The 16,149-nt window shown below is 36.0% G+C and overlaps 1 protein-coding gene across 8 annotated transcripts in view; it reads left to right on the top strand.

The window, feature by feature from the left end:
- The window catches only part of LOC140148577 (A-type potassium channel modulatory protein KCNIP1-like), a 548,406-nt gene that overhangs the window by 507,901 nt on the left and 24,356 nt on the right, over positions 1 to 16,149 (top strand). For all 8 annotated transcript variants that reach the window (XM_072170582.1, XM_072170585.1, XM_072170584.1 and 5 more), the window contains exon 2: positions 3,656 to 3,780. In XM_072170582.1, coding sequence (XP_072026683.1) covers positions 3,656 to 3,780 — 125 coding nt within the window. The remainder of the gene's footprint in view (positions 1 to 3,655; positions 3,781 to 16,149) is intronic.

The raw sequence follows: 16,149 nt of genomic DNA, 5'->3' as shown, positions 1-16,149 counted from the left end.
TTTGATGGACACAAAAATTCTCTTTTCGAATAGCTCTGACACTTAACGTGCACAGGGTTTGACTCTTCCTGTACACAGGACCAACGGCTTTACGTGACTTCCGAATCACGGACGAAGCACATACACTACCTATATCTACACGTGCTAAGCAGTGTATGGGGGCGAGAAGAAATTCTTCAATTAAATTCTGAAATTAAATAACTGAACTTAATTGAAGGATTCCCGACCATATAGGAACTTTTTGGGAGGGAAGATTCTGTTAATATAATGGCATCTTCATTACATCTTCATTACAACAATCATTGCCATACCATGGTTTGTCATCTGTATGATTTCATACAGATATGATGAGATGAAAGCATATGTGACCCAATCTGATCCATTCAGGCTATAGGTGGCAATTCTCGCTATTCGCAATAAGGGCGCCGCCAGCGGTTTGCGATGATCGTGATGTATCATGGGATGTAATCGTGATGTATCATGGGAAAAGGTCGACATCCAAGTCCGCATAATACTGAATATTACCATGCTATTACATAGGAACACGTGACAATATTTTTTAGTTTGTCAAAATAAAGGTGTTACACGCGAATCGATACTCAATAATACTTAATAATGTGATTTGAAATGTGCACAATTAATTTTTTCTCTATCGATTTGCGTGTAATACCGTTATATTGACAAACTAAAAAATATTGTCACATGTTCCTATGTAATAGCATGGTAATATTCGTATTGCGCGGACTTGGATGTCGACCTTTTCCCATGATACATCACGATTACATTAAAAACCGCTGGCGCCTTATTATGCTAATAGCTTAGAATTGTGAAAGCTAATGGTTTGATCAAACTAGTGATATGGTCATTACCGTCTTTGTTTTTAAAGGGTTGATTTAAGATCACATACCGTAAAACCCTGTCTACAAGCATATATAGTGTTTTTTTATGAAAGTTAAATTAATTCGAAGCAAGGGTTAATATACCAATACAACAGATTGGTCTTAAAATAATACTTGTTTGTATATGCTTGGATCCATAATTTATCTACTCAAACTCCATAATGGCGCCTGAATTAATGTAGCTTTCATCAGAAGCACTCTATATGCTTGTAGACGGGGTTTTACGGTAATAATTTGTACACAGCTATACTAGGATGATGGAATTCTATACTATGCACAGCTGCTGTCTACTGAAGATAGCATATTTATTTAACAAAGATAACTACTACATGGTGTATAAGCTATCCACTCTAGATGACATATGACATCATTAGTAGATAGTCTAGCATATAAGATGATAGTGGAGGAAATACATGAAGAAAAACCAGAACTTGTTCATATATGTTCATGCTATATGGTGTATATTCAGAATCAGAATTCAGAAAAATTTAAGTGCAAGTTCACTACAAGATTCCTATTGAGGCTGCCTGCACAGGTACTATCACCCGGGACTATCACCAAGGTACTTAGCTGATGCTGTGCAGTACCTGGGGAGTACTAGTGTAGTACCACTGCTGGTGGGTCCTGTGCAGTAACAGCATTTGTACTAAATAGGTACTTTGTGTGCACCAGTCAGGTATCTTGTCAACGGTGTACCTGTGCAGGTGGACACAATAAGAATCTTTAGTGTTATTGTTTCTAAGTGTAGTTAACCCATGGCATTGATTGACAAGTTTTCTTAAAGTAGTATCACATATAAAGTGTTAGCATAAGGATTCTGTCAAGTGGCCACTTTCTTACATGTTCCATTTGTCATTTCTCTCTGTTGTTTCCCTGTTCCTTACTCTCTTCTCTCAAACTTCACAAAATGTTTGCTCTTGAATAAAGGCATTAACTTAAAATGCTATATATGGAAAGTGGAAACAATCAGTGTTAATTGTGGACAAAATTAAAACTGATTCATTATTTTGTGGTTATAAGTCTTATATGAAGGGAGTAAATAGTGAGCATCTGACTTGTGTGGTTTTCTAATGCTACCATCATCTCCCTTAGATTTTACCTGTACTTGAGATATAGGCAAGGAGATGGTAGTTGAAATTGGTAATGGATGTTTTATGTTTACTCAAGCTCACTGGAGTAGGGGTGTTGTTTCCATAAGAGAACACGGCAAATACATGGTTGGCAATGAGTGCAAAGATGAAACTGAAAGTGGCTTAGCTTTTATTTTTAATGCATGTTTTTAGTATGGGAGTCTTCTAGTATTGAAGAAAGCAACTCTGTGGACTTTGATAGATTGTTTATTATCACAAAAATAGTGCGATTTAAAGAGAAAATATCACTTTTCTGCCAAATATTTGAAGTAGTTTACATCAAGGCATAAGTGACAATGTGTATTGCGAAAATGGTAAATGTAATCACAGGTAATGTTATGCGCAGAACGTTAACCACTTTATTGCATTTCAGACACTATTAGGGCACATTATTGCAATTAATGGAATTTCATGTGATATGTTTGAGCAAATCACATTAGCACGGTTTTAAATAATTGACTGTGAGCATAATAGAATTGAAGATGAAACCCTGATTAATTGTGTTTCAGGATTGACAAATAACCATTCAATATTAAACAGCTTTAATTAATATGATAACAACAATTCAATATCAAAATCATAAAATCAGCCATACTTTATTTTGTGAGAATTTTTAATAATTGTTGCAATTAATGGACTTTCACGTGATACGTTTCAAGAGCAAATCAAATAAGCACGGTTTTAAATAATTGGCTGTGAGCATAATAGAAATGAATATGAAACCCTGATTGTGTTTCAGGATTGACAAATAACCATTCAATATTACAAAAAATTAATTAATATGATAACAACAATTTTAATATCAAATATTTTTAATTCAGTTAACAAAACAGAAAGATTGGGATGTGTTGTTATTTGCATGATTAAAATTCTTCAATATATTTTCAAATCTGTTGCACAGGGCAGTTTATTATTAAGGATGCTATTGCTAACTAATTTTGATAATATGTGAAACCCATTACTCAGAATAGCAATTTGGCAAAAATATGTGACCGTCCACGGCGAATGAGCCGTAAATTCCTCCCCGGTCAATTTTGTTTTATTTCGTGTTTAAAAATAAACATCATAAACTTAAAAATGGTATATCATTTGACTTCAAGCGATATCCAGAAGTGGGGTTATGGTTTGTTAAACTTCTTCAACAAAATTATAGCTTTTTACGTTTTTACATGTGTCTCTTTTTCCACATTGTTGGCAATAAATATCAAACAGTCATAATTGGCGGTCATTTCAAATCATCCCCAAGTCAACGAGGTTTAAGAAAGTTCTCTCATTGTTAATTGTTGGTTATGCATACCTGTACAAAATCATTTACAAAATTATCCATATCTTGAAAAGTATTGATGCTATTTATATAATTTTGGTATCATTTTAAAGTTTATTGTCTAGTGCTTACATTTTTATTCAAATCATGAAATGTCAAAAAATGTGACTTGTTCCTGGTTTTGTCAGAGTGGGTCACATATACTTGTTGATTAAGACATTTCAAAATCAAGACAAACATTTAAGACATGATGAATCCATTTCATTACTAATCATTTCATGATTATATTTTAATATTTCATAATTTCGATCATTCATCTTTAATAATTTTGTGATTTCATTTTGTTGGTTTTTTGTATTCAGATCATGACCTGGATGACTTGGAGATGCAGACAGTTCGCTACAAGCCTGAAGGCTTAGACCAGCTGTGTCGGGCAACAAAGTTTACAAAGAAAGAGCTGCAACTGATGTATCGGGGATTTAAACAAGTAAGTGATATTATGATACAGCAGCGGATTTACATAGGGGCTTATTCAGCACACATACCCCCACCACCCCTGTTGCACAGCAAGCAGCCCCCTCCTTGAGAAAATCCTAGATCAGGCACTGTGAATCCCTAGTAAAAACACTCAATAAGAACAAAGTGATTGCAGAAAAGTGTAGGCGTACACCTTTGATTGATGCACAAAATTGGCGCCCGGATAGGGGCATGAGGCAGTTGAAATGATTGAATGCCTAATTTTGTAACATCCCACACTTCAAACTATACAGAGCATTTTCCCTACAGAACAGGAAAATCCTGTAAACCTGCACAGGATTAGAGTGATTATACCGACCATGTACTAGGTAATGCAGAGAAAGGCTGGTCAAGTATCTAGTTAATCAGGGTTATCAATCAAAGTGGACATATAGTAAGGTCAAGTCCTGCTCTACTTTTGTCAATTTAATTTAAACACTGACTTTACCAAAAGATTAGCAGGAAGTGCTACAGGTGGCTGAAACAATGGATGCCACAAGGTAGCTTTAGAACTGGCTTAGTTTAGGAATCATTGTGCTCTTGAATAGTGAGCATGAAGTACAAGCTGCTGCAATGCAGCCAGCAAGAGCCAGACAGCACCGAACCAACAATCAAAATTTAAATATACCAATGTTGACAAGGAGAGGACTATCACGTTTATTACAGTGAATAGTACAATATGTGTTTTAGCAGTCGTGTCTGGCACCTATGCCTTTGTCTTTAACAAAAGTAAAACATCAGAAATAAACACATGTAGGCTATGTAGCCTGAGCATGACTTCCAAGACATGTCCCGTGACACAGTTTTGAGATTGAGACATTTTCATTTAAGTCATGTACTTAGCCAGAAGGCATAAATGCAGATGTGAAGTTGGTCTCTGTACAAAACATCACAGATACAAGGTCCTGTCTCCATGCAAGGTGCTTCCATAAATGTAAAATGCATCAGTTGAAGCCAGTTTTGAGACATGTCTAGATTTTATGTTTTTTGGTTACAGGGTCGCTTAGACCTGTCCAAGGCCTGGGGTAGATGAACTTTCAGGTTCAACCTAACATAGAGGCACATTAAAGATAGGCCTTGGTTTTACAAAATACATGCAGAGTAAAGGGGTCCTGTTATAATGAAGCTTATTTGACACTGGCTAACTTTTGGCTTCTGTATGCTGCATGTCAGCCTCAATCTTCCTCAGGCTCAGGCCTAAGTGGCAAGTTCTCTTTGTCAGTTAGCCTTTCTGGTTATATCTTCAGGCAGTAGACATGGTTAAATATGGCCTCTGTGTACCATCAGCCCCATTCTTCCTCAGGCCAACTACCCCTTGTCAGTTAGTCTTTCTGGGTAGACATTTGCTGGAGGATATGTCTGTCTTAGATTGTATATATATCTTCAGGCAGGAGATGTGATCAAATTTCATTCACTTCTTAAAACCATAATGCACGATCTTGTAATATGAAATTGGTTAATTGTTTTCAATCGTGATTTTTAACATATTCGTAATGTTTACACGTGCCCCAACTTATAAACGTACAGGCAAATTTATTGTGTTTGTCACGTCAACAGAGCAAGTTTAACATACTGTTGTATTCAGACATAGGTTCCGACATAGGACTCCAAGTCAGTGACATAATAGCCAATGGGGTTTCTTTCACTTGGCCTTGTTATTTCAGCTTTAGATGGACAGAACCCTTTCCTGACAATATTGTTACTAGCTAATATTGTTTCAGTATTTTGATATATTTATACAGCATTTTGAGTAAAGAATAAAAATGCAATAAAATTAGATGAAAATCGTACATTGTGGCTTTAATTGGGTCAATTGACATGACACTAGAAGCATTGTTACCTACATAACCAGGACGTGAGTTTAATGACACATTGAATGTAATTAAAACGATGAAACAACATCACAGAATGACATTACAAAAACATGTAAATTTGGTTAACAGTTACACATAATGGCTAACAGCTACATAACCGCCACCCAACAAGCCCTAATTCTTTCTAAATAACAATTCTCATTTAACATGTTGTTATTACACTATCCTGATAACACTAATGCACAATCCTTAATGTCCTAATTTACCGGCTGTTGACGACATCCCTTCATCCAAAAATGCTCTCATTTAATGCATATTGAGTATAAGAAAAGAAAAACGATGATAATTGCGTACATAGCACTAAAAGCACGGATGATGGATCATCTCATATCTCTCACCATGACTTAATTACAGCCCATATAGGAGCGAGCTTGTTGCTCTATTAAAGTAAAAGTGTGCATTTTTGTGCTAATTTTATTTTTACACTTTGTGCATTCCCAGCAGCTGTTATGAAAATAACAACATGTGAATGTATTCCTTGCTTACATATATAGGCCAATGTAATGAAGTTTAGAATTGTGAATTTGAATTCAAGTGAAAAAGTTCAAACTTGTCGAAGTGCACAAATTTAATCACAGTAAAATATCCACCTTCCAATATCCATTACCTTGTTTACAGTTAAAGGATAGGGATGATAAGAAATTCTTGCGTGTGTAATGCAGTGCTTGTACACATGATGTCACATGACATCATTCCAGAATGCTGATTGGTCATAGGTCGGTAGGTGATGTCAAATTTACATCATGTATACAAGCTAGGTAAACTGGCATAATTCTTATTGTACCTTTGTCAGATACCATTTGTATTTAGGCAAAATCCTTATACTTTGTTTCATCTCAAGTTGTGCGATTGTTGCCGTAAGTGTGATGATAAACCGCACTTTAAGCTTTAAGCTTGCACATTTTTGCATGTATTGTCCCAGTAAGAAGTCAGCAGGACTATTTTGTAATTTCGCCCCCTTGTAGGGAACCTTGTATATCACTTCATAAAACTCAAATATGGTCCGTTATTTTTGTACAAGGTTATTGGGACTGTAAAATTATGGTATAAGTTTATTGCACCTGTATGAATTAATTTTGTTCATTCTTTATTATGTAAGAATTAATTTTGTTCATTCTTTATCCCAAGTCTTTATCTATAAATTCAACAAATTGGATAGATATTGCACAAAACGTTGGTCTACTTTGCTTTTGAAAGGCGTGGTGACACAAGTCTTACAAGTTTGCCTGTAGTGCTGATGGCCTTACGAAAATGCAAGCAATGAAAAATGTGTGCGGAAGCATGCAGCACGCGTGCGGCAGTGTGCAGCACACGTGCAGATGTGTGCAGCATGCAAGCAAGGCTTTGCTTTTGAAAGGCGTGGTGACACAAGTCTTACAAGTTTGCCTGTAGTGCTGATGGCCTTACGAAAATGCAAGCAATGAAAAATGTGTGCGGAAGCATGCAGCACGCGTGCGGCAGTGTGCAGCACACGTGCAGATGTGTGCAGCATGCAAGCAAGGCCTGCTGGTTGCATGTTCATGTGTGCGAACCAGCTGTGTGCATGCAGGCACCGCACACAAATATCCACCGTGCACACAATTTGCTTGCAGAACCTGCGTGCAGACTACCAATCTGTACGCAAAATTGCAGACTACACTTGTGTGCGGACTGTAGGACTGCATGCAAATTGCACGCATCTTGCATGCAGCACGCCTATTGCTGCATGCATGCAGGATTTCCAGATCACAAAGTTAGAATGTCACGCATACAGGGTTTCCAGAAGCAGTAAAGGTAAAATGCTGCATGCATGCAGGATTTTCAATGACTAATTCACCTTTACACAACTGACATCAAGTCACAATTTGGCAATGATCTAGAAGTGAAAATATTTAAATGTTTACAATGAATAAATAAGTTAGCCTTCGGACCAAAATTTTCTAAGTATTTAACCTTCAGACCAAGATTTTTGGCAGACCAAGAGGGGGGGGCAAGCAATTTTGGCAGGCCAACAGGGAGGGGGCAAGCATTTTTGGCAGGTCTAGAGGGAGGGCAAGCAAATTCTTGTTTCGATAGTTGGCATTTCAACTTTGGGCCAATGTTGGAATGCCATTCCTGTTTTGATAGTTGGCATTGAAACACTGGGCCAATGTTGGAATGCCATTCCTGTTTCGATAGTTGGCATTGCAACATTAGGCCGATGTTGGAATGTCATTCCTGTTTCGAAAGTTGATATTGCAACATTGGGCCAATGTTGGAATTCCATTCCTGTTTCAATAGTAGGCATTGCATCATTGGCCCAATGTTGGAATGACATTTCTTTTTCGATAGTTGGCATTGCAATATTGGGCCAATGTTGGTATGCCATTCATGAATCAACAGTTAATTGGCACTGCAAAAAATCAAAACAAAATTCAACATTTTTATAGTGAATGTTATCAATATTCACAGTAAATTTGATCAATATTCATAAAATGATGCACTTTGGCTGGTTTAGTCATCAAAATATTGCTTATATTAACTTAAAACACTTAATCAAATGTGTATACCCCAATAGCTCAAATGGTAAAGCATCAGACTCCCATGCAGAAGGTCCCAGGTTCAAAATCAGGTAGGTTAAGTTAGATAAGTGACTTGTATAAAATTAAGCTAGGCAATTTTGGTTCATTGTGAAATGGATAGCCAGGTTATGTAAGACTAATTGTAAGGACAGTATACACTGTTAACCATTATTTTTGATTTTTTTTTCATGATTTTGTCTCGCATATATATGGCCAGTACGTGCTGCACGCATGCAGTGCACGCTAATGGATTTGCATGCTGCATGCAAACTGCACACGCTCATGACCTGCACGCATGCAGCAAGCATCTGCACGCTTCCCTGCATGCGTGCCTCGTTCCAAATATACGCATCCGCACGCTACCAACTGCACGCGTGCTGCATGCGGTGCGGCACGCGTGCTGCTTGCATGCGTTCAAAAACTGCGTGCCATTTTCGTAAGATGCTGTTTGCCCCATACTGACAAATGCTATGTAAATAGGTTAAAAGATTGATTTGAGACGCATTAATGCCTCTCAAATGACGGACGTCTAAAGCAGTGTTCCCTTGAGGATATTGAACTTGTAAGTTTCAAACAAACTTGGTCCAATCATCTTTAAAAAAATCCAAATTATTCTTATAATTTTTACACTTTTTCTCAAATTCCACTGGGCCAATTTTTCAACTTGCTCTGCCAATGGAGCATCAGGTACATTGCCTTATAAGGAACACATGCTGTACAGACTAGTAATTTGATCATTATGTATGTGCTAAGTCTAGGTTTTAGGCAACAGTTGGATTGAAATGTGTCCTAAAGGTAAAATGAAACCAAAATGGTTGGAAGTGGGTTTCAGGCTGGTCTGTGTCATTTTCAGGAGAAATAAAACATGATGCAGCAATCACGGAGTGATACTATTAAAAAGAGGATGTCATAAAACTTTCTTGTCATCTCCGAAACAAAGCTCAAAGGTGTGTGACAAAATCTGAGGCTTTAATGGCATAAATAAGGACTAAGGTGATGTGGAGAGGATTTATATCCATGTTTTGGAGTAAAACACTTTGCTATGATTGGAACTATTAATGGTACTCAAGAGTCATCTGTAGTCTTGATTCACTTGCTACAAGAGAGCTTCCGATAATGATGCTTTCCTTCTTATAGGTCAGTAGAGAGTGCTCTTATCTGACCCACTTATGCATTAAGTTTGTAAGGGAATTGAAATAAACTGTGTCAACCCATTTTGAAGACGAACTTCTAAAAGTATCTATACTTGCTTTAAGTTTACACTTGCATTCTTTGCTCTAAGTCTAGTAAAATTGGGCTATTCCAGTTGAATTCCATACACCCCCTATGGAAGACACAACCTTATTCTTCCACACAGGGAGTGTGAACTTCATTTGAAACCAACATTCCCTGGTGTGGGAGATTAAGCCATGCCTTCCATAGGGGTGTATGGATTACAACTGGAATAGCCCAATTTCACTGACAAGTGGGTCACTCCATTTTGATGATATTCATCCCAAGATGTAAACATGAAGATGTGGCAAGAAAATGTAAGGATATGCACACAAGATGTCTAAGGTGTCTGAACTAAGTACCGAATATGACGCATCCATCAGATAAAATGGGAAGAATTATTGATAAGATGAGAGTTTGTTGTGGCATCACATATATTAATGGCAGGCGAGGTGTGATAAATTGGTAAATATATCACACACTGTAATTTATCATTTATATAGAATGATACAAGAAATAGTTTAAATAACCAGAGCTTGTAATCAATTGTGCTGGTCAGGTTCTTATGCATAACACAAGCATAAAGTGTAAAGATATAAGATCAAACAAGCTCTTGGTCTAGTTTTTGGGATGAAATAAAGCAACGTTTGGCCTAGTTTTTCGTGACAAAATATAGCAACTTTTAGGTCAGTTTACAGGTTATGCTACAACCTGATTTCTGCTCTAAAGATAGAAACTCACTTGGGGGAGATATTTATATCAATATTTATATTTATTTCTATGCCAAATGTATCTGTGCCAAATATATCCAATCAATTAGGAAGAATACAAAATTGGGCCTTGCGAAGCTAGCCAAAAGGTCAATTAACCCCATGAAAACTACCTGCATGCCGATTGGCCAAAAAGAAGTTTTCATTATCAATTGGACCAATCAGCAACATTGTTAGAATAATTTCACCACACAAAAAAATTGGGACGAATTATTTGCAAAGCTCCATTCTGATTGGTGATTAAAGTGAAGACATCATGTAATTGACCAATCAGTGGCAACGTTTGATCGGCAGGTAGTACTCCGGGGGTTAAGATCAGATATGATTGTCCCCTTGCCATCTAATGCATTTCATTTTCATTGGTTCCATAAATCTGGGAGGGGGTCACATTTTGACAGGTTGTGCTGCTGGAACTCTGAAACCTCTACCCATAGAGATTTTTTTACCTTAATATACGGCTGATTTGACAGTTTTTGACCATTCTATTTCTCAAATTGGGACCCATGTTTAGGGATTTGTTAACCTAAAAAATGACTGATTTGAAAGTTTTGACCAATTTTTCTCAAATTGGGACCCATGTTTAGGGATTTTTTTCTCAAATCGGGTGCCATGTTTAAGAATTTCTTGCAAAAAAGTGACCCATTAGAGCGGCACATCCCCGTGTACCTTATATATGTGAGTACCTCCCCACCCTAAATTAAAGTAAGAGTTTGAAAGAATGTTCTAATGACAAGCATTGTCAGAAACCAGCATCCGTAATTACTTTAAAGTAATTTTAATCAGCACAAAATGGACAAAAGTAGACGGAAATTTCATGCTACACCGTTGTATTTACTGTACCATGTATGGTTTCTATGATGTATTTCTGAGTAAGGAGATGAAGCCAACATGTTGTCAGTAGGCGGTGCTCCTATAGAATAGGTAGGCAGCTGAATTTGAGCATGTGTAATGAGTCTTGTCGATAACCAATGATGATAACAGGTAACGCAAGGAATTGCTAATGTGCTATGCCACTTTCAAATAGAAGTTTCTGGAGCATGAAGAAATTGTACATAGTGATATAAATCTTTAAATTCATGTACAGTTAGATCATGTTGATAAAACCATGGGAAGATGGCCATGCCTGGTTTGCTATTTAGGGAAATGGGTGAGTGAATGTTCATGCATACCTGTGATATAATGTTGTCCGTGATGAGTCAAAAGCTGATTTTCAACAGCAATAAATACTGGACTGCTAAAAGGAGAAATAATACATTTTGGTAGAACATGTTCTTTCTGTTGTTATTTGGATGAATGACAATCCACTGGGTATGTTTGAATGAGGTTCATAAAAAGTGTTGGGTATAAATGCGGTTTATGCTTAAAAACCTATGAACCTCTAAATTTGTCCATAAGTAGATCGGAAAAATGTTGGGGTCTGTGCACCCTTTTGCACATTTATAAGATGTCTTCATTTTAAGGCATCTACATAAGCTAAAAACCTTGCTTAAGTATAGATTTCTGGATCTGAACTAAGGAAGCTTTAACTGTTTTGCTGTCCACAAAAGTGTCTAATACATGGACTCCTGGGTATAGTAACAACTTTCTCTGTAAACAACCTTGAAACTATGCCAAATTAGCAAAATGGGGGTTATTGGAACTGATTTGCATAAAAGCTCTTTTAAGTGTCAGCCACCCTAGATTCATGTTACCAATTTGCTGGTGGCACTCATTTGTGCATAATGAATTTGCATATAAATGCTCCTGTTTGCTTCATTACATACAGTTTTCAATCGATCAAAAGCATCTGCAAGAATTGCTATGGGTAGTTTTGATAGCTACAAGAATAGTATCGGTTGATTTTGAAACCATTTGAAAAGAAGAAACCTTGAAAGCTTTAGATGGTATCATCTTAGAAATCTATCAACATCTAAAAACAGTAACCAAGGTACACATACTGATGACGATCAACAGCTGTCTCGCTGTCTTTCAAATTGAATTAAACTGTTGGTGAAATCGAATTTGTACTATAGGTGTCTATCTCAGCAACTAGATGAAATAGTGATTTGTATTGTAAATCATAGCTTAGAGGGTGTTAATGAGGTGCGCTAGATGTCTAGACTACACTTTGGCTTTTTATTTCACTTTTTATTTCACTTATAATTTGATTGGTAATAGTCTGAAAAATTTCTAGAGATTTCTGGGCTTCTATCAACTCTCCATGGACACTGTATGAATCTATTGTAAATTGTGTGAAATAAAACAGAAAACAAAGGAAAACTAAACAAAGCAAAACCACTTTGATACAAAACTTACGCAAATTTCTCAGACTTTCTTAGTTGTTTGTATAATGCTGAAATTTTGCCACACATATCCCAGAAATAATACTTTTTGGCTCTTCTAGACCGGCCCAATTAAACATGTATAACTGTGCCTGTCTTGTAGCAGTACACAGTACCATGGAGGTTTGCTGTTATAAGACCATGTCCAATTACATAATAACCAGTACCACACAATCAGTTTCAAATCACCAATGGATTACCTTATGTTGTGAGAGTGCCACTGGGAACAGACACAGGCTTATATAACTCTTTGTTCAAATGAAATGGAACAAAGCAATATGTATGTCACCTTTAGGTCACAATTCAACCTGTATTCCCTTTTTGACTTAGTTCTTTGCTGTGAGTGTGAAAATGAGTAATGGTTTATATCATAACTACCAAAATGATACCAGGATCAAGGTATTATGCTCAGGTAACAAGTTCTGAGATAGGCTGAATAAAGAATTTGGTCTTACAGCACACATTCAACATACAACATCCTGTGGAGATATATCTTTTGGCTTTGCAGCACTTCACCTCTGGAAGTGAGCCTCCCAAACAACATACTAAGAATTGTTGCCGAGTCTCAAGACATATTTTTCCAGTCTTGATGTTGTCATATTTCTCTTTTTTTTTCCTTTTTATCTTTTATATTATTCATTGCATTTTTGTCATATTGCTGTGTAAAGCATTTGCATAGTTATGATTATTGTTTTTATTATTGTTTAAGTGACATTTAGTCTGTCTCACCAGTTAATATCAGAGGTCATGATTTGAAGAGTGACTGCATTGTGGCTAGGCTTGATTCAACTGATGGTTTCATTCATATAAACCATCAGATAGTAAGTTTAAAGCATGCTGTTTTTTGGATTTGCTCAAATTCTACCTTGACAATAACTTAAACTTAACTTAGTAGAAAAAGCAATTTATTTTTCATTCAATGCTAGTCAATAGTTTTGTAGATTCGTAGCACAGTGGAGGTGCGAAGAAATCAAGTAAATACTGAGAATCTAGAAAAAAAAGCTTTCTGTGTTCGAATGATGTAAAATTCAAGCTAGCACTCAATGTAAGATACAAGATAACTATGAAAGCTTACATTTATACTGGAAAACTGCTACTAGCATGCTTTCATGAATATAAGTGAGAGATGAGGTCAGTGAGTTTGGTGCAACAAATCACTCCAAACTTGCTCTGGGCTTAAAAATAGTCTCCACCACATGCTTCTTGTAGAACAAGCGTAATCAAATGCAAGATTTTGCAAAAGTCTGTTAGAATTGACTTTTCAGTTAGCCTAAAATCCTGATTAAATTAACCCAATTCAATGATAACTTCTGCTTGTTTATCACTCAAGTGTTGTATAAAGAAAGTACATGAGCCCATGGGATAGGAGGCACAACCACTTAACCACTGCAAATGTTTATATAAAAAGTTATGATACAGATACTGGCATACTTTTGTTGGAGTATATGTGATGCAAAAGAGAATTTCCTATTCTTAATGTGCTATTCCAGTTGAAATCCACACACCCCTGGGAAACATGATATTGATCTCCTATACAGGGGTGTAGATTTCAAACGGAGTCACCTATTCAGGTAACCCCATTTGAATTTCACACACTAGTCTTCCATAGCAGGTGTATGGATTTCAGATGGAATAGCATAATGCAGATCTGATAATGCGTTTCACTATAATTGAATTTGTTTGTAAAATTTTGTAGGCAGAAGTAGGCATTTGTTTATATTTATTCAAACATGTTCAAATTTGTATGATTTGTTTTAATCCGCAAGGCCTGTACTTCACATTGATTATTATTTATATTGTTCATATTTATTTAAATTAATTTTTGCTATATTTTTTATGCATCGTGATAAAGGTTTTGGAAATTGTACTCTAAAAGATATTTGTATCTGTGTTTTAAAAGTATATTTGTTTAAAGCACCTTTTATGTGCATTAATCCCCCAATTCATTTCTGTGAAGATTGCATGGTAGCCATGTAACTAAAAATGAACTGAAATGTTTTGGAATTATGAGTTCAAAGAATCCGAAAAATATATAAATATGTCATGTAAGTGGTATTAGTGTAATCCCTATTGCACATAGTTTTGTAATATTTGTTGTAATTGTCCCATTCAATTAACATTTTCTATTATGAAAGCAATTAGCCTAATAGATTTGATCTAGAAATGCTACATCTATAATATCCTATCTTGCATTTCCATATTATTTTCAGATATTCAATTTTTTTTTATTTAACCACAACTAAATATTTGCCCATTACATTAAAGCCATACCTATTACTGATCATGTTATGATATGCTACCTATTAAATATAAGCCTACGGGTTTAAAAAAAGATTAAACTTGTCCTGTGATTTGCCGGAGTCAAATCAGTAGCCAAACAAATTAGCCATCTTGCCTGTATGATAAAGCAAGCATCTCTCGTCGTATAATGCAATCATGTTTTGTCGTGATGTCCTCAAGCCGTATACTCAAGTATATAATTAGAAAAGCTTAGAAAAAATGTGAACAATAACAAAATGCTTGGGCCTTGATGTGTTGCAGCATCAGATTGCCAAAGCAGATGTTTATGATGATAATAGTAAATGAGGATGAGTCGGGATGATACTTACATGCTGCTGAATTTGACTACCTTTTCTGTACTATAGCTTCAGCAACTTGATTAGTTAATTTATTGAAGGCAATTTTTAAAACAAAACCTTACACAATTTTGAGTAGACATGTGAATGAGCCTAAATAATGCAATTTCAAACTAATGAAAGATAAATTAATGAAAAATGTTTGACTTATTACAAGAATAAGTTATAACAAGTTTGAAATCCCTTGTGTCTCAATATGACATTGAAGGCACTTAGCAAGACTGATAAATTAGCAGGTTTGGTGCCAGGCAGTATTCTGTGTTTTTCCCTGTAAATACAGTAGAGTTTCCAAGGTGAAGGCAAACCATGAATGGTAATGGTTTGCCTGGTGGGAGATAGAGCAATTAGACAACATGACAAATATTGAAAGAATGTATAGACAGTTTTGTTTGAAGGTCGTAATTCTCTATGGATGAGTTAAAATGTTTTTTCTTACAATATCATCATAATATGTTAGAATCTAAACAAGTGTAAGAGCCTTGAATAAACAAATAATTTCATATAGTTTTCTGATGTGTATGCTGTTTTTGCTGAAGATAGCAACTTTTATTGGTTTTGTTATCAACTTTTGATAACAAGTGTGATTGAATTTTCTCTATACTCAAGATAACAACTCTGATTAACTTCACTGTCTACTGTAGTTAGTAAGTCTGATTGACTTTGCTGCCTACTGTAGATAGTACCTCAAATTGACTTTGCTATCTACTATAGACAGTAGCTCTGATTGTCCTTGCTGTCTTCTGTAGATAGCAAGTCTTACTGACTTTGCTATGTTCTATAGATACAACTGATTGCCTTTGCTGTCTACTGTAGATAGTAGCTCTGATTGTCCTTGCTGTCTTCTGTAGATAGCAAGTCTTACTGACTTTGCTATGTTCTATAGATACAACTGATTGCCTTTGCTGTCTACTGTAGATAGTAGCTCTGATTGACTTTGCTGTCTTCTGTAGATAGCAAGTCTTACTGACTTTGCTATGTTCTATAGAT

Source organism: Amphiura filiformis, chromosome 3 (genome assembly GCF_039555335.1).
Source record: "Amphiura filiformis chromosome 3, Afil_fr2py, whole genome shotgun sequence".
Lineage (NCBI taxonomy): Eukaryota > Metazoa > Echinodermata > Ophiuroidea > Amphilepidida > Amphiuridae > Amphiura > Amphiura filiformis.
This window is presented reverse-complemented; position numbering and strand designations above follow the sequence as displayed.